Consider the following 22178-nt stretch of genomic DNA (forward strand, 5'->3'; position numbering starts at 1 on the left):
TCATTTAATACATAGGTCATAAAGTCATAACCTTTTTCTGCTTTCAACATTTCCTGTTAAACTTACACACACTCGTAGTGCCTACACTCCTGTGAGGTCAAGATAAGTGTGACATACATTGAAGCAAAACCACATCAGAGCTCGTAGGCGTATAGCGTTTCTGAGTATCTGCTCGGTTCACGGTCTTCGAGCTGAAACCACATATGAACTTGGTATTACCTATGTCATGAACTTGGCATGACCTGTGGATGCATCACGTTTCTGCGAACGTGCATTGTTGAGGTGTTAAAGGATCTTGAAAAAAGAGAGACTTTTTGTCTATAAAAACGCTGTAGAAAATCTGATCGAGGTTCTTTTTTGCTTTGCTAAACGAATCCACGTCACTCTGACTTTTGAAATCCCATTTTGGGACTTAGTCTCTGAGCCAAGATCTTTTAAAACCTCAAGTGTCCACACTCACAGGTTTAGACTTTGGTCTTTGAGTTTTGTTTTCCTTTTCCATTTTTTATATTTTTCTTTTACTGTTTTGTATTTGCATTTGGAATATCATTTGAAATGTTTTTATACATTTTCGGAAACTTTTTGAAATCATTTTCTGACTGAAATCATTTACACCACAAAGACTGGAAGTTCCCCTTAAGGACCCCGTGAACCTCGGAAGGTAAGTAGTGAGCAGTCACACCACGGCACACTTGTCTTACTGATTTATATTACACACTTCATACACACCTAACATCCTAGTGAGGGGAGTTCACAGTTATTCCCTCTCTGGGGGGTAATCTAGAGTCCTATACCAGGGGTTATCCTTGAATCTAATTATTCTAGAAATGAATGTTAGGCAGATAATCCTGGAGCTGTGATTATAACTTGTTCATCTGTCCTCCAAACGGTGTTAGAGGAGTCATTTTACATAGCTCCTTCCACTAGGAAAGAGGAGACTAGCAGGTTGGTAGGGAGTGAGCTCTCATTTAGTTCAATAATTAGTTAACTAATGTGTGTTGAGCTCCCGTTAGCTATAGTAAAGTTATTCACCCCTTTTTGCATGTTCAGGACATGCTACAACGTTCCTCTCATTAACCCTAACCTAAGTTTCTATGTTAACGGTTCTGGTTATAGGGATACCGTCCACTGCCCACGCCTGTTTCTCTGTAGTAGATGATGTTTCTGTTGTTTGTTCCTCTCCTCTGCCTTCTCATTACTCTGCACAGGCAGCAGAATTGGTGGCTCTGCCTGAGGCATGCAAACTGGCTAAAGGCAAATCTGTCACCATTCTCGCTTGCTACGCCTTTGGCGTTGTGCGTGACTTTGGCGCACTCTGGAAACATCTCAAGTTCCTCAAATCTGACGGTAAACCCATCTTACACCACCACAAGGTAGCTGCCCTGTTGGAAGCCATTTTGTTACCTTCCAGCATTGCTGTTTGCAAATGTGCTGCTCACACCTCCTCCCGTGACCAAGTTTCTCTGGGTAATGCTCATGCAGATGCAGCTGCAAAAGCTGCGGCTGCCACCACAAATTTCCTGTTTGCACTCTGCCTCAGCCGCTCCTTCCCCCACAGCGTCCCTGTCTGCTCTACTTCAATTTTCTCTGAATACTTGTAAAGCAAACTGCATCATCCAAATGTGCTTTAATGTGATTTTTTGCTTCTTCATTTTAATAAAATGTTGTAACAGAGTCTGTAGTTTTATTTGTGAACAAAGAGAGACATGAGACTAGAATTCAGGTTGATCAAGAGGATTCATCGAAGTCAAGAAGTCAAAGTCAACTTTATTGTCAATTTCAAAATATGCCAGACATACAGTGGAATTGAAATTGTGTTTGTCTCCGTCCCGCGGTGCAATACAACCAAAATAAGGTAAAATAAGATAAAATAAAATAAGGTAAAATAAGATAAACAATATTTACAGTAATAAATTCTAAATAGTGCAAAAGGTACAAAACAAAATGGTAAATAAAATAAAATTTAAAGAAAAAGTAAACTTGAAATGTGCAATAAATGACAAGTTTCACAGAGCAAAGAAACAAAAAACTTTTTTTTAATGTGTTTTGTTTTTTAATCGTATATATTTACTTTATAAAGTTGAAAATCATACCATAACATATTTTAGACTCTTTAATGTCAGAAGTAGATATGATAATGGGGACAGTAAGGGGTTAATAAATGATCCTCTATGATGAATATAATCAGTCCTCCTCGTTTCATCATTACAGTTGTTGATATTTGACTGATCAGTCTATTATCACACTGAGCTGTTACTGCTAATACTACACATACTTTTACCATTATTACTGACACTGTAGCTTTAAATCTATTTTATTCATTGTTGTTGTTGTTGCTCTGTTTGTCTCTCTTCTTCTTCCTGAATCTCCCTCTATCCCAATTTCCAGCTTGGACACAGTGTCATCAGACGGCTGTTCATCATGAGTCTGGATCTGCTCGAGGTTTCTTCCTCTTGAAGGGGACATATTATGAAAAATCCACTTGGATAACCTGAGTGTCTACCGACCCACAAAACGTGAAATAAACCCATCCAGTCCTTTGATTGTGGTCTGCATAAGTCTTACAACACAGACAAAAATTCCCCGTTTCAAATGTTCTCTCCTTGTGACATCACAAGTTGGATTCAGGTAAAACAATACCCTCCCCTCATATCTCCACCCACACAGAGCGTTCTGAGAGAGCTGGTTTATACAGGGTCACAAACCTGCTCTGGGGCTTGATTCATGTTTTATTTTGACCAAAGCACAGCACAGATGGTGTCGTTAATGTTTAGAGAAATATCTTAGAATACGGTGAATGGAAAAGAAACTCTTGTATTTTCTTCAGGATCAGTGAAAGAATTCCTGGAGCTGCGTGTGAGACAAACCATAAAGGAGATGTGTCAGGAGACGTTGATGCTTTTGATGATCGTGACGACATATATGGATTTAATAAAATGTGCTTTGCCTCTGTGCACTTCCTGTCAGCACCTGTGTGTCCGATCGGACTTAAAGCCGTTCATTATCTCTTACTGACATTGTTTCCTCCTCTTGATGCTCGTTTGTGTTGTTCTTACTCCCTGATGTACGTCATTTCAACAAAAGTGTATTTCTACCAAAAGCATTTAGTTTCTTTTCTTTTCTTTTCTTTTTTAAATACAAAGTGTACTGGTTGTGTACTCACCATTGTATTATGATGAACCAGGTATAAAAACTCACTTTTGGCACCAGCAGCCGTTTATTCTGATAATAACAGAAGAAAGATGAGCACGCTCACACAGACACTTTGGTGGTTAACAGCTCTAACATTCACACAGGGACAGGATAATGCAGACAGGACAAACATTTAACGTGTATATAAAATGTAGGTCTCTGTCACAGCCACTTCTTTGGTAGTAAGCTTCAGTATTTACTTAAACAGAGAGCAGAAAATCAAGCTAACTGTTGGTGAAGTCAGCTACACCACGACAACAAATGATGAAGCTGAAACTCAGCTAGAAAAGCATAAAAACATGGAGAGTTGAAATAACTCAACTAAAACAAATCAATATCACCACAAAAGTCTTTGATAATTATTTTAAGAGGATCTCTGAAACATGGCACATTAATAAAACTTACTTTTACTCAGAAAAACTGACTTATTTCATCGTTTTTTAGCGGAGCTCTTAATAAGTCAACTCACCACGGAGAGTGTAACCTGGCAACAGGGCACGGGGCTCATCACGCATGTCTGCAGGGGCCCCAGCAGAGGGCGCTCATGGTACTCACAAGCTAAAAGCTCATGGTCACAAATACATTACTGACAGTATTAACACCAATAAAATAGTCAAATAAGAACAAATTATGGCAAATGAAGGCAAGTGGAATCATTAATGTAGATTATTCACTAAATGATCCCTCTGTTAACTACAGGCCACCGTAACAGGTGTGTTTATTCTGATCAGTTCTACTAACCATTGTGTTATTGCTCTAATATATGCTTCTAATAAATGGTAAAAATGTATTTCTCTGTCTAGTACTAATCCTCCTCCATATTTTCCACATTATTGTCACTGCATTTGTGCTCTAAAAAAATATCCTTTCCAGTGTAAACACAAAGGGCTACTCTTGTATATTTTACAAAGACTTTGAAAAGCCTGTAACTAGTGTAGTAATTGCTTTTCCATTCACTTCTCTCCAGTTGACTCATTCACACTCAACAGATAGAGTCTATAACTGAGAGAGGGCTGTTTGTAAAATAGTGGTAATATTGCAAAATAACACTGGGCTGCAGCTTCATGGTAGACTATTTATTAAAACCACATATTAGAACAATGACACAATGGTTAAAAGAATACACACAAGCTTTTTTTAACAGGGTTAATGTTTCCACTTTCAATGATTTACCATAATTTCTTCTTACTTTACTATTTTAATCATGTTAATACTGTCAGTAATGTATTTGTGACCATGAGCTTTCATTTCTATCTTCAGTTTTCTCTATGTTTGTTAGAAATTGTCTGTCTGAATGGGAAATGCTTTTTGCAGCTATGAAACCAGACAGTGACTTTCTCAGCAGAAACAGCGACCTTGCTTGCAAGAATGTTAGTTTAACAAGCAGGGGCCGAATCCAGATGTTTTTCCCTGGCGCCCCAAATGCAGCGGTGAAATCAAATTGTGCACATACACGATCAATCAATCGGACATTATTTGTATGGCGCTAATTCATAATAAATGTGATCTCAAGACACTTCACAGAAAGAGCAGATTAAGACCTTACTCTTTGTTATATTTAGTTACAAAGACCCAACATTAATCCATCATGAGCACTAAGCAACATTTAGCAAAGTTACAGTGGAGAGGAAAAACTTATTTTAAGAGGAAGAAACCTCGAGCAGATCCAGACTCATGATGAACAGACGTCTGATGAAACTGTGTCCGGGTTGGAAAGTGTGATAGAGGGAGATTCAGGAAGAAGAGAGACAAACAGCAGCAACAACAACAATGAATAAAATAGATTTAAAGCTACAGTGTCAGTAATAATGGTAAAAGTATGTGTAGTATTAGCAGTAACAGCTCAGTGTGATAATAGACTGATCAGTCAAATATTAACAACTCATCATAGAGGATCATTTATTAACCCCTTACTGTCCCCATTATCATATCTACTTCTGACATTAAAGAGTCTAAAATATGTTATGGTATGATTTTCAACTTCATGAACTAAATATATGCAATTAAAAATCAAAACTGTTTTTTATTTTGCTCTGTGAAACTTGTAATTTATTGAATCCTCTTGATCAACCTGAATTCTAGTCTCATGTCTCTCTTTGTTCACAAATAAAACTACAGACTCTGTTACAACATTTTATTAAAATGAAGCAAAAAAATCACATTAAAGCACATTTGGATGATGCAGTTTGCTTTACAAGTATTCAGAGAAAATTGAAGGACTTTTCTAACATAGAAGCCAACCTGAAACATCTGACACTGAAAACAAATCCTCTCAGCTGTGATTCAATCTTTCTTGAAAAGACGAGTTTGATTTCATGAAAGTACATTTGATTGTAAAAACATTGTTACAGACTTTAAAACTTTGATACTTAAGATCACAAGGAGATTAAAACCCATTTTGTATTATATATATATTTTTAATTCATGTGTCAAATAAAAACCATTTAATGTCGATCTGCAGAGACCCTTTGTACCTTTAAGACAAAGCTCTTCATGAACACCTTGATGATGATGATGATGATGATGATGTTTAGGATGGTTTTGATTCTGATTCAAACTCTCATGAGCAGCTGTTGATGTTGTTGATGACGACATATTTACTTTATTTTTTTAAAAGGTGCACTGCCTCTGGTCACTTCCTGTCATCACCTGTGTGTCTGATTTGACTTAAAGCTGTTTGTTTGCACTTGCCTGTCAGATAGGAAGCTGTGTGTGCTGCACTCCCATGGAGTAGGGCGCAGAGCAGAAGGGGAGCGCACACAAGCAAAAAGCAACGGTGCACATTGCTAGGTTACAGAAACATTAGTCGGGAAAATAGTTACTTTTTGGTGCACAGTATGTTTGTATCTGTTCACTATTCAGTAGAAAACTCTGATCTTTAACTGAGGAGGAGGAGGAGGAGCTGTTACGGTTTGTATTTAGACCCAAAAGCAGACACAGCAGCAAAATTGAAGGGTTTGAGGTTTTATTGCAGGGCTAGGTATCAGTGAATGGCTGACTGGCTGGCTGGTAGTGACGGCGTGGAGGAGTCTTACGGAGTTAGCTGGTTCCGTAGGCAGACAGGTAATTGGTTGAGTTGTCTGAGAGGAGAGCAGACTGGAGGAGATGACACCGGTGAAAATCTGGACAACAAGAGAGAAAATCTGTTAGGACTCACTGGAACAACACTTGGAATAAACTCTAACAAATGTTAAGAGCAGCCGATCATAGCTACCACTTCAGTAGACTCAATAATCTGGCAATGAGTCGAGTTGAACCCTGGGTCTTAGTCTGAGGCAGATAAGAAGATGAGTTGCAGGTGTGAGTAGTCACCAGGTGTTTGATTGAAGCCACGCCCTCCAGAGAGACACACACACACACACACACACACACACACACACACACACACACACACACACACACACACACACACACACACACACACACACACACACACACACACACACACACACACACACACACACACACACACACACACACACACACACACACACACACACACACACACACACACACACAGACAGAGGGGGAGGGGACACAAGGGATACACAGAGAAACAGGATCACAGCCAGAGCCGTGACAGGAGCTAGCAGCACAGGAGGAGAGGGTGTGTGTTCATGAGATCCTCAGGGCACAACAGGATTTGGGAGAGTTTAGTCTCGTCCAGGAAATGCAGCTCTATGACGACCGCTTCACAAGCACGTTAACATTTCAGCTAATGCTGCTGTTTTAAACACAGCTGGTACGCCAAAACTGTCGGACAGGTCTTTACATAAGAGAGCTCTCTCTGGGACCCCGTTTGTTGTGATCTGATCTTCCCTCCTATTGAGAGGGGTCTGTCTGCAGGCTGCAAGAGAGGGGGGGAACGTGTACCTATCCAAATCTCAGCAGAGGACCACGTGAGATGTCTAAAACGATGATTTTGGCCGCCAAAGAAACACAGAAGTTGTGGGCAAAATTTTGGCTTGAGTACAGACACAAGAGTATTTTCCTTAGACAACTTATATTTAGTTAAATATACGTTAGTAATACCAGGGTTATTTCACAACCAGAGTTGATAAGCTTTCTTTTAAAGCAAACGATGTGGATTTTATTTAAACAATGTTTATTTTATTTATCTACCAACTGTTAAAAAAGGGTCATTTAAGAGCACGGAGATGATAGTTTAAATAAGTATCATATGTGACATGCAACTTTAAATATTCATAGAGAATTATGTCTCCTTACTGAAATTACTTGGGTTTATTACATACTTTCACAACTTTTATATTTTTGATGACATTTTGTGGATGAAAATAAAAATCGTCCTTTTTTTAATTTCCTCTCCGCTCCATCCAACCATCTGCATAGACGGGCTGCAGGGCTTCTTCTCTATACCTTGGAGGATACTACAGCTTTGGTTGGAGGCACTTATGTGAGTCATGTTTCTAAAATGTTCTTAGTTTATTTGTTTGAAATGATAACAATAGAAGGTGAACCAAAGTAAAGCGAGCCACACGGCCTCAGCAGGGTCAAACACCATTTAGAAGATTGTAGTGGGCAGAAGATACCGATGACACAGATCTCAAACTTTCAGAACTAAGAGAGCCATTTCAAGCTTCGTGCCCACATCCATCAGGCTCATGAATGGCTGATCCATTTGTTCATTTATTTTTAACACCACTCTTTTAACCTTTCATAACAATTGTCATGCTTTTAATACAGCCACTTGTATGTGTGTGTGTTCTTTTGTTTGTTTGTTTTGTTGTGCTGAGCTGTATGCACACTGATGCTTTTTTTACACAACTGAAGTTCCTAACAGATAAATGAAGATATTTGAAATTGGGTCTTGCAGACTGCAGACAGATACTATTGGTCCAACTGGCAAACGAGACCTTGTGCTGAGCTCAGCTTGGCCGAGTGCAGATACGCTCTTGTGCAGAGCTACACATAGACAATGAATGGTCTTGACAGCAGCGCGTAGCCCCCACCGCGTCCTGTCTGAAAGTCCCTTTAGTCTTTTAGTTTTGTGTTCAAAATATGTCTAAAATAAAAGGCGAGAGTAATTTGAGAATCAACAGATCAGTTTTAAACACTGACATTATAATGTACATCAGGTCGGATACAATGAGCTGTAGTTATTTTTTAAATAACGCCACAGCCCCCGCAACCAACCCACCCAACCCAGCCCCAACAGCCCCCACAACTGCCACAGGCGCAATAGCCAATCCAGCCCCCACCGCCACTGCAGCCCCCACCGCCACCCCAGCCCCAACAGCCCCCACCACCGCAAGTCCACGACCAACCTTTGCGAGCACTGAAAGGCTCTTCTCTGCCTCTCTTCTAGCCTTCTCTTCCTGTTCTTCCTCCAGTGCTTTCATTTTCTCTTTTAGTTCTTTTTCCATCTCTTCCTTCGCTTCTTTTAATTCTTTCTCATGTTTTTCTTTTATTTCCCTCTCCAGTTCCTCCTTCAATTTGCACTTTTGCTCTTCTTTCTCTTTCAGGATTCTCTGTTTCTCCTTCTTAGTGTCTTCCTCTGCTTCCTTTAGTTCTTTCTCATGTTTTTCTTTTATTTTCCTCTTTAGTTCCTCCTCTTTGCACTTTTGCTTTTCAGTCTCTTTCAGGATTCGCTGTTTCTCCTTCTCCGCGTCTTCCTTCGCTTCCTTTGTCCTTTGCTCATATTTTTCCTCTATTTTCCTCATTAGTTCCTTCCTCTCTTTCCTCATTTCCTCTTCTTTCTCTTTCAGGATTCTCTGTTTCTCCTCTTCAATCGCCCTCTCTGCCTCCTGAAACATCTCAGTGGTGTAATGGTTTCCTGTGTTCTTTTCTGTTATTTTTCTGATCTTGTTGAGGAGCTCAGTGACCTGAGAACTATCAGAGATCGTGTTATCAAAGACGTGGTACTGGTCGTTACATTTGGCCACAAGCTCCTGCAGGTCTTTGCTTTTCTTCAAGAACTCCTCGATAGGTTTCCCTCTGAGCTGGTCACCATGGGTAAAGAGAACCATGCTGTATTTGTCTGCTGACTTTCCAAAGATTTTCTGAATCTTCTCCACCGTCTTCTTTTCTTCTTCTGTGAATCGGTCCAGTTTGATGACAATCAGAAAGATATGGGGTCCAGGAGAAGCATAAGCCATACACTGGGAGATATTTCTACTTGTCGTCTCTTCATCTGTATTGGTGTCAAACAGACCTGGAGTGTCGATGACAGAAACCTTCTGTCCATCCAGCTCACCATACGACTTAGCACAGTCTGCGGTCACAGATTCAGGGGAGAAAACAGATTCAAAGCAGTTGTGTCCCAGGATGGTGTTTCCTGCTGCACTCTTCCCAGCTCCGGTCTTCCCCACCATCACGATCCGGATCTCTTCATTGTTGTACATGTTTGGTTCTGATTGGATGGGAAAGAAAAGAAAGAACAACTTTGATTATCCAAACCTGATCTTATACAATTATCCCGTTATTTTTGTTTTGTTTTTTTGAACAACCAGATTTTAGATTCATGAAAAACTCATCTGATAACTTTAATCCTGTTGGATTAACTTTGAACAAACGGGCCCAGAGGATATTGTCTAGCTAGCTCTAAATGATTATTTTATTATTTCTACTGAAAATTAGTTAACACTTTTTGTTTAACTTTACAAACTTTACAAACTAACTCAACAGAGCAGCAACACACAGGATCTTCTAAATGTTTCAGGGTCACACTTTAAACCTAAAAAAAGGAAATGTTCCAAATTAAAATGCAAAGAAAGCTACTAGGGGTTTGTAGCATCGGTAACACTTTAAATTAAGGTCACAATAATCACCATTAGCCAGTTGCTTATTAGCATGTTCATTAGTAGCATAGGGGAGAGTGGGGTAAATTGTGCCAATTTTTACTTAAAGTGCCTTTAAAGCAAGGGGATTACAGTAATGCCTCCAACTAAAATATGTACATATAGTTTAAGATGCTGTGCATCCCTGGGAACAATCACTTTGGATATTAAATAAACTGTTTGAGAAATATAGCTGGTTTTGTGGCACAACTTGCCCCCAGTGCGGGGTAAGTTGTGCCATTAGAGAGAATACACTGGGGTAAATTGTGCCATTGATAATTTAAGTAAAACAGATCATTTTAATCTCACAAACGATAATGCTATAAAAAAGCAAGACAAATTCAATACAAAATTACTTATTTAACGTTTATTTAAAGTTTTAACAACATCAGACATACTCATAGTATGAACACATACTCAGAACAAAATACAAATTCCAAAATGAGCACCTAAGCATCTGCAAATCATCTGCATCTGAATCTCTTCACAGATTCAGCCTACTACTGAACATCCCACTTGACAATGCTGCAGGGGAATGTGAACTTATGCTCCCTTCTGGCTGTACCACCAAGTTTCTGTGGTGTGGATAGTTTCTTGAGCATATCACCCCTAGGGATGACTACTTCATCATTCTCTCTAAATGTGAAGATGGGCTTTCCATCAACAGACCTCTTACAACTTTCCTTCAGAAACTTTGCACTGATCTCGTCACCTCCAACATTCTCTACCAATCCAACATAGTTATAGGATTTTGATTTCTTACCTGCAAACTTCACAATGACAAAGTCACCAGCAGACAGATCCTTGTCACCATCATCATCATCACTCTGGATATCTGAACTCTCAAAATCAGTGGCATCACTAAATGGAATCGGAAAGTCACTCTCTTCTGAGCTACTGGAGAGCACTTTCTTCTTGGGTTTGGTTGGTTTTCACCCTTTCAGAGCCCCCTTCTTATTTCCACTCCTTTTCTTCTTTTCAGCCCCATCCTTTTCTCTGCCGTGTGTCTTCTCCAGGCCATCTTCTGCCTCATCATCGGTGGTGGAGCTTTCTTCCGAGCTACTGTACACAACCGTTTCCTTCTTGGTTTTGGTTTGATTTGCAGCTTTCAGAGCCCTTTTCTTCTCTCTTTCATTCTTTTCTTTTCCTGTTCAGCCTTTTTATCTTCTTATCTTCTTATCTCCTTTTTAGCCTTCTCCAACTCCATCTTCTCAGGTGTGTCGGTCACGATTCTTGTTTTCACTTTCTTTCTTACAATTCTGTTCTTTCTTTCTGTGGCTTTTGGCAAGGGAACAATGACTTCTGGAAACACATAACCCAAGTGAGCAGAAGAACCAGATTTGTCACTTGATGAATGCTCGGGATTTGGCAGAGTGGCAGGTGGCTCTCCTGTGTCTGGACCTGCTTCAAGGAAAGGAAAGGAACTTTTATTGTCATTGAACACAGGGAACAACAAGATTGCGTGGTCAGATGGAGGGTAAGCCTGAGCCACGCCACTATGCGCACCGCCACTATTGGCCTACCAGACTTTTTTTTAAATACCTGTGACATGTGTTGGCTCATGCGATGGTCCAGGCAGGTGAGCAGCTGCACTGGTGGAGGGCTCTTCTCCAGGCAGGTCAGCAGTGGCACTGGGTTCATCTTCTGGATTTGCCCTGTCTGTCACCATTGATGGTGCATAGTCTTCTTCCGGGAAGATGTCCCTGTTGAAAGGGTATATGCCCGTTGCTCTGAAACCTGAGGTTATGTTTGTTGGTGACATTGCAGAGAGGAACGCTTGCTTCACAAGTTCCGGGACCTCGTAGATCGATACGGTTCGCCCAGGATGTGATCACATCTACCCATCCATCGCTCGGTTATAGTAGGTTTTGAGTGGTCCATAGACAGTTTTGTCTAATGGTTGCAAGCGGTGTGAGGTGTGAGGTGGCAGGGTGAGCATAATGACCCCATTCTCTTTAGCAATTGTCACTGACTTGAGTGAGATGTGAGACTCATGGTTGTCCAGAATGAGCAGGACTGGGTGATCGGTGGAGCAGTTGGTGTGGCGGATGACGTGCTCCAGGAAGATGAGGAAGGCATCTTCATCCATCCAGACTTTGTACAATGACCAATGGAACCTGCTGGTGATGCGTTCATAAGGCTGTCCTTGAAAAAGAACATGGGTGGGACTGCATTTCCAGTGGCGTTTATTGCACAGGCCACAGTGACAAGCTCTCCTCTTTCAGCAGATGTTACTGAACCCACTTGTTTCTTCCCTTTCTCTCTGACAACCTGCTTGGGTGTCTACACTGTCATCACACCAGTTTCATCCATGTTGTACATCATGTGTGGAGGGAAGCTGTACCTGAAATGAGATAAAAGGTAGTGCTGATGATCAGAGAAGTTTAAAGCAGTTTTAACATACTTGGCATGATGGATTTTGGTCTAAAATTAAGAATGTCAGAATACAATGAAAGTAAGAATACAATGTACAATAACAATAAAATACAATAAAGTAATATATAGTAAATAATCATAAGTTAAGTTGTGCCACTTGCACAAATTAACCCAACCATTATTTTGAAAAAATGTATCCCCCAGCTGCTTTGAGCTAGCATCATGCTAACTGTATAGACTCATGGTGTAGCTTACTAAAGCACTTAAACATGTGTGAACTGTTTTCAAAGTTGTATATAATTGTTCAAACACAGCAATCAAAAAACCTTGATCATAGAAATTTTACTTTGGAGGGCAAAAACATTTTTTGGGAACTTATATGTGCTTACCTCTCAAGCCATGTGTCTCCCTTCTTTGCAGGATGAGTGAAATGGATGCCTCTTCAAAAATATGTGGTCACATGACCAACTTCTTCTATGGTTTTCTAGATAACAGGGGTGGCACTACTTGCCCCTTGGCACAAGTTACCCCACTCTCCCCTACTGGCTGTCGTCATTGAGAGCTTTATAGTCGAGCCCGATCAATAAATCTGTCAGCCGATCGGTACTAATTTTATCTCTGATATGCTGATATAACTAGGTTTATTCAATTTAAGTTCATTATTTATTTTTATATTGTTTTTTAATAATTGTTTATTTCCATAAATGCTTTTGTTCAACTGTAAAAAAAAGAAAACTTGTCTTCATTATAAATCTTTATGACAAGTGTTTTATAACCGCTCAATGCAATAATGTGTGCATATCTATTTCTATCCATAAAGATTGAAGATACATATAAGAAAGATATCGACATAATAATAATAATAATAATAGTGCATTTTATTTATAAGCGCTTTTAAAAACTTAAAGACACTTGGTTAAAACATAAAGAATAGCACAGAAGGACAGACTAACGGACATTGCAGCATTACACACAAATCATAAAGATAACAACAATAAAGATAACAACATAAAGGTAAACAACAGAAAACAGAAAATACATCACAATCGTACATTAAAAGCTTGTTTAAAGAGGTGAGTTTTGATAAGTGATTTGAAAGTAGGAGGGTCGGTGCAGTGTTGAATGTGTGTGGGGAGTGAGTTCCAGAGGGAGGGGGGGCAGCTATGGAGAAGGCTCTGTCCCCCCAGGTTCGGTGCTTGGTTCTAAGAGGGGGAGATAGGAGGTTGGCTTTTGAAGAACGGAGGCTGCGTGCACGAGTGTGAGGGTGAAGGAGAGCCGTGAGGTAGGAGGGGGCCTGGTGGTTAAGGGCTTTATGTGTGAGGACAAGGATTTTGAATTGGATACGGTAAGGGACAGGGAGCCAGTGGAGATTTTGCAGGACAGGGGTGATGTGTTCGCGTATTCGGGTGTGGGTAAGGAGAGCAGCAGAGTTTTGGATGTATTGAAGTTTATTAAGGACTTTGGATGATGTGCCGTAATGGATGCTGTTGCAATAGTCGAGTCTGGATGTGATGAATGCATGGATTAGTGTTTCAGCGGCAGAAAATGAGAGTAATGGACGGAGGTGGGCTATATTTTTAAGGTGAAAGAAGGCGGTTCTTGTGAGCTGGGTGACGTGGTGATCAAAGGAGAGCTGGCTGTCAAAGATGACTCCAAGATTGCGGATATGAGGGGAGGGGGAGAGAGTGGAGTTGTCTATTGTGAAGGAGAAGTTGTGAATGGAAGTGGTGAGGGATTTAGGGCCGATGATTATTATGTCCGATTTTGTGTAGTTAAGAGAGAGGAAATTGGTGTGCATCCATGTTTTTATTTCATTGAGGCAGTTCATTAGGGTAGAGCAGGTTTCAGTGGTGATTGAATTGGTGGAGATGTAGAGCTGGATGTCATCAGCATAACAGTGGAAATGGAGACCATGCTGGCGGATATTTTAACCAGGAAAGAGCAGTGCCAATGATGTTGAGTGAGTGCTCTAAGCGGGATAAAAGAATACTGTGGCTGATGGTGTCAAAGGCTGCAGTGAGATCAAGGAGGATGAGGATGTTGAGGAGGCCAGAGTCTGAGGAGAGGAGGCGGTCGTTGGTGACTTTGAGGAAAGCTGTTTCTGTGCTGTGCTGGGAACGGAAGCCGGACTGGAATGGGTCAAATAGGTTATTGGAGGAGAGGTGGCATTTGATCTGGGAGGCGACAACACGTTCCAGTATTTTTGAGAGGAAGGGGAGGTTGGAGATGGGGCGGAAGTTGCAAATGCTGTCCGTATTGAGTCCAGGTTTCTTGAGGATAGGGGTGACGGCTGCCAGTTTGAGAGTTTTGGGTACTGAACCAGAGCAGAGGGAGGAGTTGATGATTGAGGTTATGAGTGGCGCGATGGCTGGGAGACAGTTTTTGACGAGACTGGATGGGATGGGGTCGAGAGTACTGGTGGAGGACTTCATGCTAGAGGTGATGATGGATAGTTCATTTGGGAAAACGGGAGAACTGAGACAGAGGTTGGGTGATGAGGCGAGGGGATGCGGGTAGGGGTGAAGAGGGGACAGTGAGAGTGTTGAAGCTGCTGTAAATGGTGTCAATTTTTGATTGAAAGAATTAAAGAAAAGCATTGCATTTATCAGCTGTGAAGGAGGGAGAGGTGTTGTCACTGGGTTTGAGGAGTTTGTTTATTGTAGAGAAGAGAGCCTTGGGGTTGGATGAGCCTGAGTGGATGAGGTGTGAGTAATAGGTGGACCGGGCTGCGCTGAGAGCTTCCATGTATTGTTTGAGGTAGTCAGAGTATGATTGGAAGTGAACTTTTAAACCGGTTTTCTTGTGGAGTCTTTCAAGCTGGCGTTTACGGGTTTTCATTTTATGGAGTTCGGGAGTGTACCAGGTTGCAGAGTGTGTGAATGAGACAGTTTTAGTTTTGATGGGACAGAAGGAGAGTGTGTTGTTATAGTAGGTGATGAGTTCAGAGGGGTTATTAAATTGGGGGGGAAGGGAGGAAGAGATTTTGCTGGAAATAGAGGCTGAGAGAGCTGAGGGGTCGACTGATTTTATGTTTCTGAAGGAGATCTTTCGTTTTTGTTTTGGAGTGGGAAGAGGGAAGAGGGATGAGAATGTCCATGTTTATAGCCAGATGGTCGGAGATGTTGAAGTTGAGACTTGACAGTTGATGGATTGTGAGACCAGTGGAGCAGACCAAGTCCAGAATGTGGCTGCGGCTGTGAGTGGGGAAGTTGACATGCTGTGTGAAGTTGAGGCAGTGAAGAAGGTCCAGGGATTCTTTGGCAGTTTTACATTGAGTGTCGTTGACATGGAAGTTAAAATCCCCAAGGAGCAGAACAGAAGTTGAGATGGAGCAGAGTTGGGTCAGAAAGTCATGAAAATCACTGAAAAAAGAAGGGTTTGGTTTGGGGGGGGGCGATAGATTACAGCAGTGACTAGGGGAGTGGGACTAAAGAGTTTGAAAGCAATGTGTTCAAATGAGTCAAATGCAGGGATGGGAATGGTGGTAGTTTTAATGTCCTTCCTGTAAACGGCTGCAACACCACCACCCCGTCCATCGGGGCAGGGTTTGTCCATGTATGTGTATCCTGTGGGTGTGGTTTGGTTTAGTGAGAAATAGTCCAAGGGTTTTTGCCAGGTTTCGGTGAGACATAGGAAGTGCAGGTTGGTGTCGGTTATGAAGTCATGGAGAATGAGGCTTTTATTGTTGAGGGAGTGAGTATTCAGCAAGGCCAGTTTCAGGTTATGATGTGGTGTTATACGGAGTGAAGGGTGAGGGAGTGGCTGACAGGGGATGGTTGACAAATTTGAAAAATTGACAGATTTAATGATTTTGTTTTTGTTTGGATGCCTTCTTGTAATGACAGTTTCTATTGCAGATAATGTCAGTGAATGTGGGAACGAGGGATGAGGCCAGTGGGGGGAGCTGTTGATCACAGAGAGAGCTGGGAGGATGGAGGAGCAGACCTTTGGACGGTAGGGTGGGCTGGTGGGGGAAACAGTTGGGTGTGCTGGAACCATAGAGAAAGATTGGGAATCGGCTGTATTGATGTCGTCATTTAGTCAGTTGCATGGCGTGTACTGTACTGTGTGTTGGATGTTTGTAGTGAGGAGGTGTGAGCCGGCTTTGTTTGGGTGAAGTCCGTCAGCTTTAAAAAGAGAGTAGCGGTTCCAGAGCAGATTGAAATTGTCAATGAAGGCCACATCGTGAGCCCTGCAGGTGGACTGCAGCCAGTGGTGGAGGTAGAGGGTTCTGCTGAAACGAGCGGCGTTGGACAGAGGCGCAGTGGGTCTGGAGATGAAAATGGATTTACCAGTTTGTATTAAGAGCTTGAAAAGTTGGTTGAAGTGCTCTTTGGTCAGTTCAGACTGTTGTCGAGAGGTGTCGTTTGTGCCCACATTTATGATAAGGCGAGTGATGGTGGTGGGAAGAGAGGGCAAAGTCTTCCGGAGCCTTTCTAAAATGACGGGGACAGTAGCACCAGGGAGGCAGAGAGTGGTGGCATTGAAAAACCGTACATTCCTTATTATGGAGTCGCCGATTATCAGAGTGGTAGGTGAGAAAAGTGGACGAGGGGGTGAAGCCTGAGTGCCGACAGTGCAAACCCGTGCGTGTCTGGTGACGTCAGGGCAGAGTGGACTCACCGGCTGAGGAGGCGCGGTCAGGGCAGGCGAACGCTCCGGTGAAGGGGACCGTTCCAGCTGAGTGCGGGGGAGTCCACCAGAGCGTCTGTTTACAGCTTCCACCAGCAGCCTTCTGCTATGGGAGGAGAGCTTCCCCCATTGTTGGCTTTGTTGTCCTACGGAGACAGCAGCAGGAGCGGCAACAGGTGAAGATGACGCCGCAGAGGATGGAGAGGAGAGTGCCAGAACAGGTGGAGAAGAGGCAGAGGTAGCATCGTCTTTTACAGAGGATGTGGAAGGAGCCGTGATGTTCGGAGAAAATGAGGCAGCGGCAGTGACGGTTGCATCAGAGGCAGGCTTAGCAGACTCAGGTGTGCAGCTGACAGGATCGGTGGGGGCTCGGACAGACACCGAAGAGGTCCCATTAACCTCACCCGGATCATCGTCCTGCAGTGCCGAGTAATGATTTGTGAGGAGAAGCGGTGGGGGAGACCCAGATAGTCTCCCACTGCATTTTCCACTGCTCACCAAAACCTCGGCCCAGGACTCCCGAGGGTTTGGGGTCGAGCAGGAGGAGTGTCGGGGCCGTAAAGGATCCCACAGCAAGGTATCTGAGATATCGGAGTGCATAGCCGTGATCCTCTTAGACTGAGAGGCTGCCAAGTCGATGTAGCTGGAAAGCATCAGGTCCTTCTTCTGAAGCCCCTCTGAAAGCCTGCGGATATTCTCTTGAAGGTTGGTAACCTCTCCTCTAGTGCGTGAGAGTGTCAGGCAGCCTTCACAACAAACAATGTCCATGTTGTCGGGAGGGGAGATGTTAGCAGCCCTGCTAGCGAGTTGGATCCGATGCTAAAAACAATTAGCCGGTGCTAGCGGCCGTAGGCTACCGTTTGATTGTCACTAGTATGTTCAAAGTATAACTTGTGTCAAAAGAAGACAAAAAGAACGCCGATTTGTCCGCGGTGGTCGCTGGCAGGCAACAAGCGGCAGGCAACGAGCGGCAGGCAACGAGTGGAACTTCTGAAACTTCTGAAAGATATGATATATCGGAAATGTTTTCTCCCTAAAAACGATATCGGCATCTTCCCCAAAAATACATATCAGTCAGGCTCTACTTTTTAGTACCTTACTCTATATGACCATAACTCATAGCTACAAGGCCATTAACTAAGAGTTTGCCCTCAGTACCCTCCTAAATACTGCTGATTAAGAGAACGTTAAGAAGTTGAATCAGAATCACATTCACCTTTATTGGCCAGGTATGTTTACACACACAAGGAATTTAACTGGTGAACTTTGCTCTCTATGTACAAGTATAACATTAAATATCAACAATAAACACAATAAGCAAAGACTGTTCTGCCCTTTCTGCACGTTCCAATGTACAGGATTTGACAGCCAGATAACACTGAAACAAAAGTCCTCCAATAAAAACACAAAGCTTGTCTTTTCTTGATTTTACATGAGTTCCTTCCATTTTGTTTTGTTTTTGTAAAACTGCAATATTACAAAGAGAATAACAATATTTCAGTACAGATAACAAGTATACATTTACAAAGTATAAGCATTGCTATCTAAATTCAAGCAAGCACAGAAATGCATAAAAATGCTAATTCAACACAAAGCTACATGCTATCATAACCATGAGGAAAACAGTTAGCCACTACATTTAGCATTAGCTAAGAGCACATGAAAGACAAAAACAACTAAAAGTTTCTGACTTGAATTTTGTGTTCATATCTCAACATTTTTATAATGAACTGAACATAAAACTTACAGACAAATGGTCTCCAAGGCAGAAGCGTAACAGAAAACCATTCAGCAGCAACATGCATCCTCTGTCTCTCTCTGTCCTTCTTACTGCAGCATGTGACTTAATGAACTAACTACCCACAATGACCAATAGATGGCAGTATAAACCATGAACTAATGTCAAAATGTTTTTAATCTTTTAAATCTAACTTTTTATGACCACTTTTATTGACTAACATTTCTAACTTAATTCAAATTACTGACTTCAAAATAAAGGCAGCACAAAGACTAATATGTACGAGGCTAAATAAGAGACAGTTCAGTTGTGAGTAGTGCAAAAATGCTGAAGTGACATGATAATAAAAAATGCAGTTATGTGACAGATGGGTTCATTTACATGAGGTAGAGTTTTACAGTATTTACATGATAAGTGTGCGTAGATTGATAATTTAAATTAAATGATATATATGTATATGTACATTCACAGTGACAGGTCTGACACTCTGTGACTGTTTAGCATTCATCAGAGTCACAGCCTGGGGGAAGAATCTGTAACGCCTACCGGAGGGGAGGAGTTTGAAAAGTTTGTGTCCGGGGTGTGAGGAGTCTGCAGTGATGCTACCTGCCCGTTTCCCAGCCCGGGACCGGATAAGTCCTGGATGGGGGGCAGGTCGACACCAATGATTTTTTCTGCAGTCCTGATCATCTGTTGCAGTCTGTATCTGTTCGGTTTGGTTGCAGATCCAAACCAGACAGTGATGGAGGTGCACAGAACAGACTGGATTATGGATGTGTAGAACATGATCAGCAGCTTCTGGGGCAGGTTGAACTTCCTGAGCTTGTACGTGAAATATGACCTCAATATACTTTTTCTCACTTCTACCTTATAAGGGCATACTAAGCAACGCATATCAAGATCAGAATTCCTGTTCAACAACTTCTTAACTTTCTCTCAATAAGCAGTAATTAGGAGGGTATTTGGAAAACCGCTGAAGTTACACCTACACACTAAATTCTGTTATAATTTAAAAGCCAAACATAATTTGTGCCAGTGTATGAGGTCTTGAAAACCCCAACAGATACAAGGTTTAAGCTACTTACTAATAAAGCAGCTTTCTGTGATTACTGGTGTTATGATCATTGTGATAACAGCTGGGTGGAGTGAGGGCTAGTGTACGGATTCACGGCTTCCTTTTATTTAAATACAGATATTTATTAAATGTGAATAATATTGGTATTTAACAATTAAATTTGACACTGACTCTGTGCTATTTGGTTATTGTTGACTGAGGGAACCCATCCAGGGTCGTGCCCCGTTGTTATTAATTCAGATGAATAGTTTTGGTAAGTAATATTAATACAAATTATTCATATTAATTTAATAGCGAAGTTGACTACATTAAAACCCAAACATAGTTTGTGCCCACGTATGAGGTCTTCAAAACGCCAACAGATACAAGGTGTATGTTACCTTATAAATTACATATACTGACTTACCTTTACTGACAGCCATATTTGGGTGTTGGAGAGAGTAGCTGGTGTGTTTCTAAGCTGAAGAAGAAAAGGTTTTAGTCTGTCAGTGGAAACACTTCCTTATACCTGCACAGAGCCTCATCCTGTTCACCCCTCCCAGCAGCATTTACAAGAAGTGACTACGTTTCGAGGAGGTGAAACCAAACTGCCTTAGCCCTCCCCTTATTGGACATGACAACATGATCTTATGTGAAGATAGACACAAACGTTTAATAAACAGATAGTAAAATATCATATGATATGTCCATGAATAGTCATGACAAGCCTTACTAATCACTCTAGGAGGGGGGGTTGTCAGTCAGACATGTAGTGGAAAAATACTGTGCTTACTTATGCTGTTTATTTGTGACCGTACATAACCTCAGTCACACTGACTTCAGGGTTCCCACTCTTTTCCATAGATCCTTTTCCAGGACTTTTCCAGGACATTTTCAGCAATGATGAAGTTGGTATGACAGTCTGTGATCTTGTGACACCAACATGAAGTGTAGTCTTTAAAGGCTTTAGTGATTTTTCACACATAAATATAATAGAAATCAAGTATCTCCTCTGAAAATAACTGTGTGAGTCATGACTGTCTACAATGGGTGTAACACCCGAGTCCCACTGTCTGTGATGTTTTCAGAGTTTTCAGAGTCCTATCTTCAGTTTGTTTACATCGCCGGGACGGCCGGCTGACTCCTCCCCTCGTGTATAAAAGTTGTTTAATTGAGGGACTAGAGAAAATAAGAATAACATACTGTACTCACTGCTTAACTGTGTTTCTAGATCACGCTCCTAATGTTCCCAATCCATACACCATTCTCAGCCAGATCTCCTGCTAAATGGTTTTCCATTGTGGACCTAGTAGTCTAATGCTTTCTTCTCTATCCCCGTTCAGAAAGACTCCCAGTTTTGGTTTGCTTTCCAGTTCGGAGGAAAGCGTTTTGTGGACACGTTTGTGCCAAGGGCTGACCTGCAGCCCCACCCTCTTCTGTCAAGCACTGTCTCGCAGTCTTTCTTCTGTCACACTCTCCCCAGGTTCAGTCTTCCTGCAGTACGTCGATGACCTCCTCATCACAGCCCCAACAAAGGAGCAGTGTGAGACAGACACCATCCTCCTCCTGCACCATCTCATGGAGGAGGGCCATAAAGCATCCCTGTCTAAACTACAGTTTGTAAAACAGGAAGTGACCTTAGGTCATATCCTCACACCAAAGGGCCAATCTCTTTCTCCCTCCCGGGTTAAGGCTGTGGCTGATACACCTAAACCTATGACTAAAAAACAAGTTCTTTCTTTCCTAGGCATGTGTTCTTACTGCCAACATTTTATTCCTAACTTCTCCGAGACGGAGCAACCACTGAGAGACATCACACACAAAAGAGACCTGACAGATTCCAGCCCCGATCAGTGGACTGAGGAGGCAAACACTGCGTTTGAAAACCTTAAACTGTCCTTGCAGTCCACCTTGGGCATCCCAGATCCAGAAAAGCCATTTACACAATTTGTTGATGAGACTGTACTTAACCCTGCCACCCTTATGCCTCTACCTGGCCTTGCAGGACTCCAGCTCACCCGTACCCCAAGACCAGACCTGAAAGACGTTGTTGAAAGATCAGAAAGAGTTATGCAATTGTTGAATTTGTTTTAGTTTTTTTCTTTTATTATCACTTAATTCTTTCATCATTTAATACATAGGTCATAAAGTCATAACCTTTTTCTGCTTTCAACATTTCCTGTTAAACTTACACACACTCGTAGTGCCTACACTCCTGTGAGGTCAAGATAAGTGTGCCATACATTGAAGCAAAACCACATCAGAGCTCGTAGGCGTGTAGCGTTTCTGAGTATCTGCTCGGTTCACGGTCTTCGAGCTGAAACCACATATGAACTTGGTATTACCTATGTCATGAACTTGGCATGACCTGTGTATGCATCATGTTTCT

At 41.9% G+C, this 22178-nt stretch overlaps 1 protein-coding gene and 1 long non-coding RNA gene across 4 annotated transcripts; one reads left to right on the forward strand and one right to left on the reverse strand.

The window, feature by feature from the left end:
- The first annotated feature begins 186 nt into the window (after positions 1–186).
- On the forward strand, positions 187–2966 carry LOC110001218 (uncharacterized). Its single transcript, XR_010666304.1, has 2 exons — positions 187–661; positions 2389–2966. It is a non-coding gene; the product is annotated as an uncharacterized lncRNA (long non-coding RNA).
- Positions 2967–5312: 2346 nt separating this feature from the next.
- Positions 5313–20343, reverse strand: LOC110003675 (GTPase IMAP family member 7-like). Of its 3 annotated transcripts, none has more exons than XM_065953557.1 (4): positions 20217–20343; positions 8478–9562; positions 6407–6462; positions 5313–6314 (listed from the first exon to the last, which is right to left on the reverse strand). In XM_065953557.1, coding segments are annotated over exons 1-4 (1158 nt in total). In that variant the 5' UTR covers positions 20233–20343; the 3' UTR covers positions 5313–6313. The 3 variants fall into 3 exon arrangements, with proteins under 3 accessions (XP_065809629.1, XP_065809630.1, XP_065809628.1); XM_065953558.1 differs by adding an exon at positions 10753–12333 and having other exon boundaries at positions 5313–6462; positions 20217–20329; XM_065953556.1 differs by having other exon boundaries at positions 5313–6462.
- Between the last annotated feature and the right edge of the window lie 1835 nt (positions 20344–22178).

This window comes from Labrus bergylta, chromosome 4 (assembly GCF_963930695.1).
Source record: "Labrus bergylta chromosome 4, fLabBer1.1, whole genome shotgun sequence".
Lineage (NCBI taxonomy): Eukaryota > Metazoa > Chordata > Actinopteri > Labriformes > Labridae > Labrus > Labrus bergylta.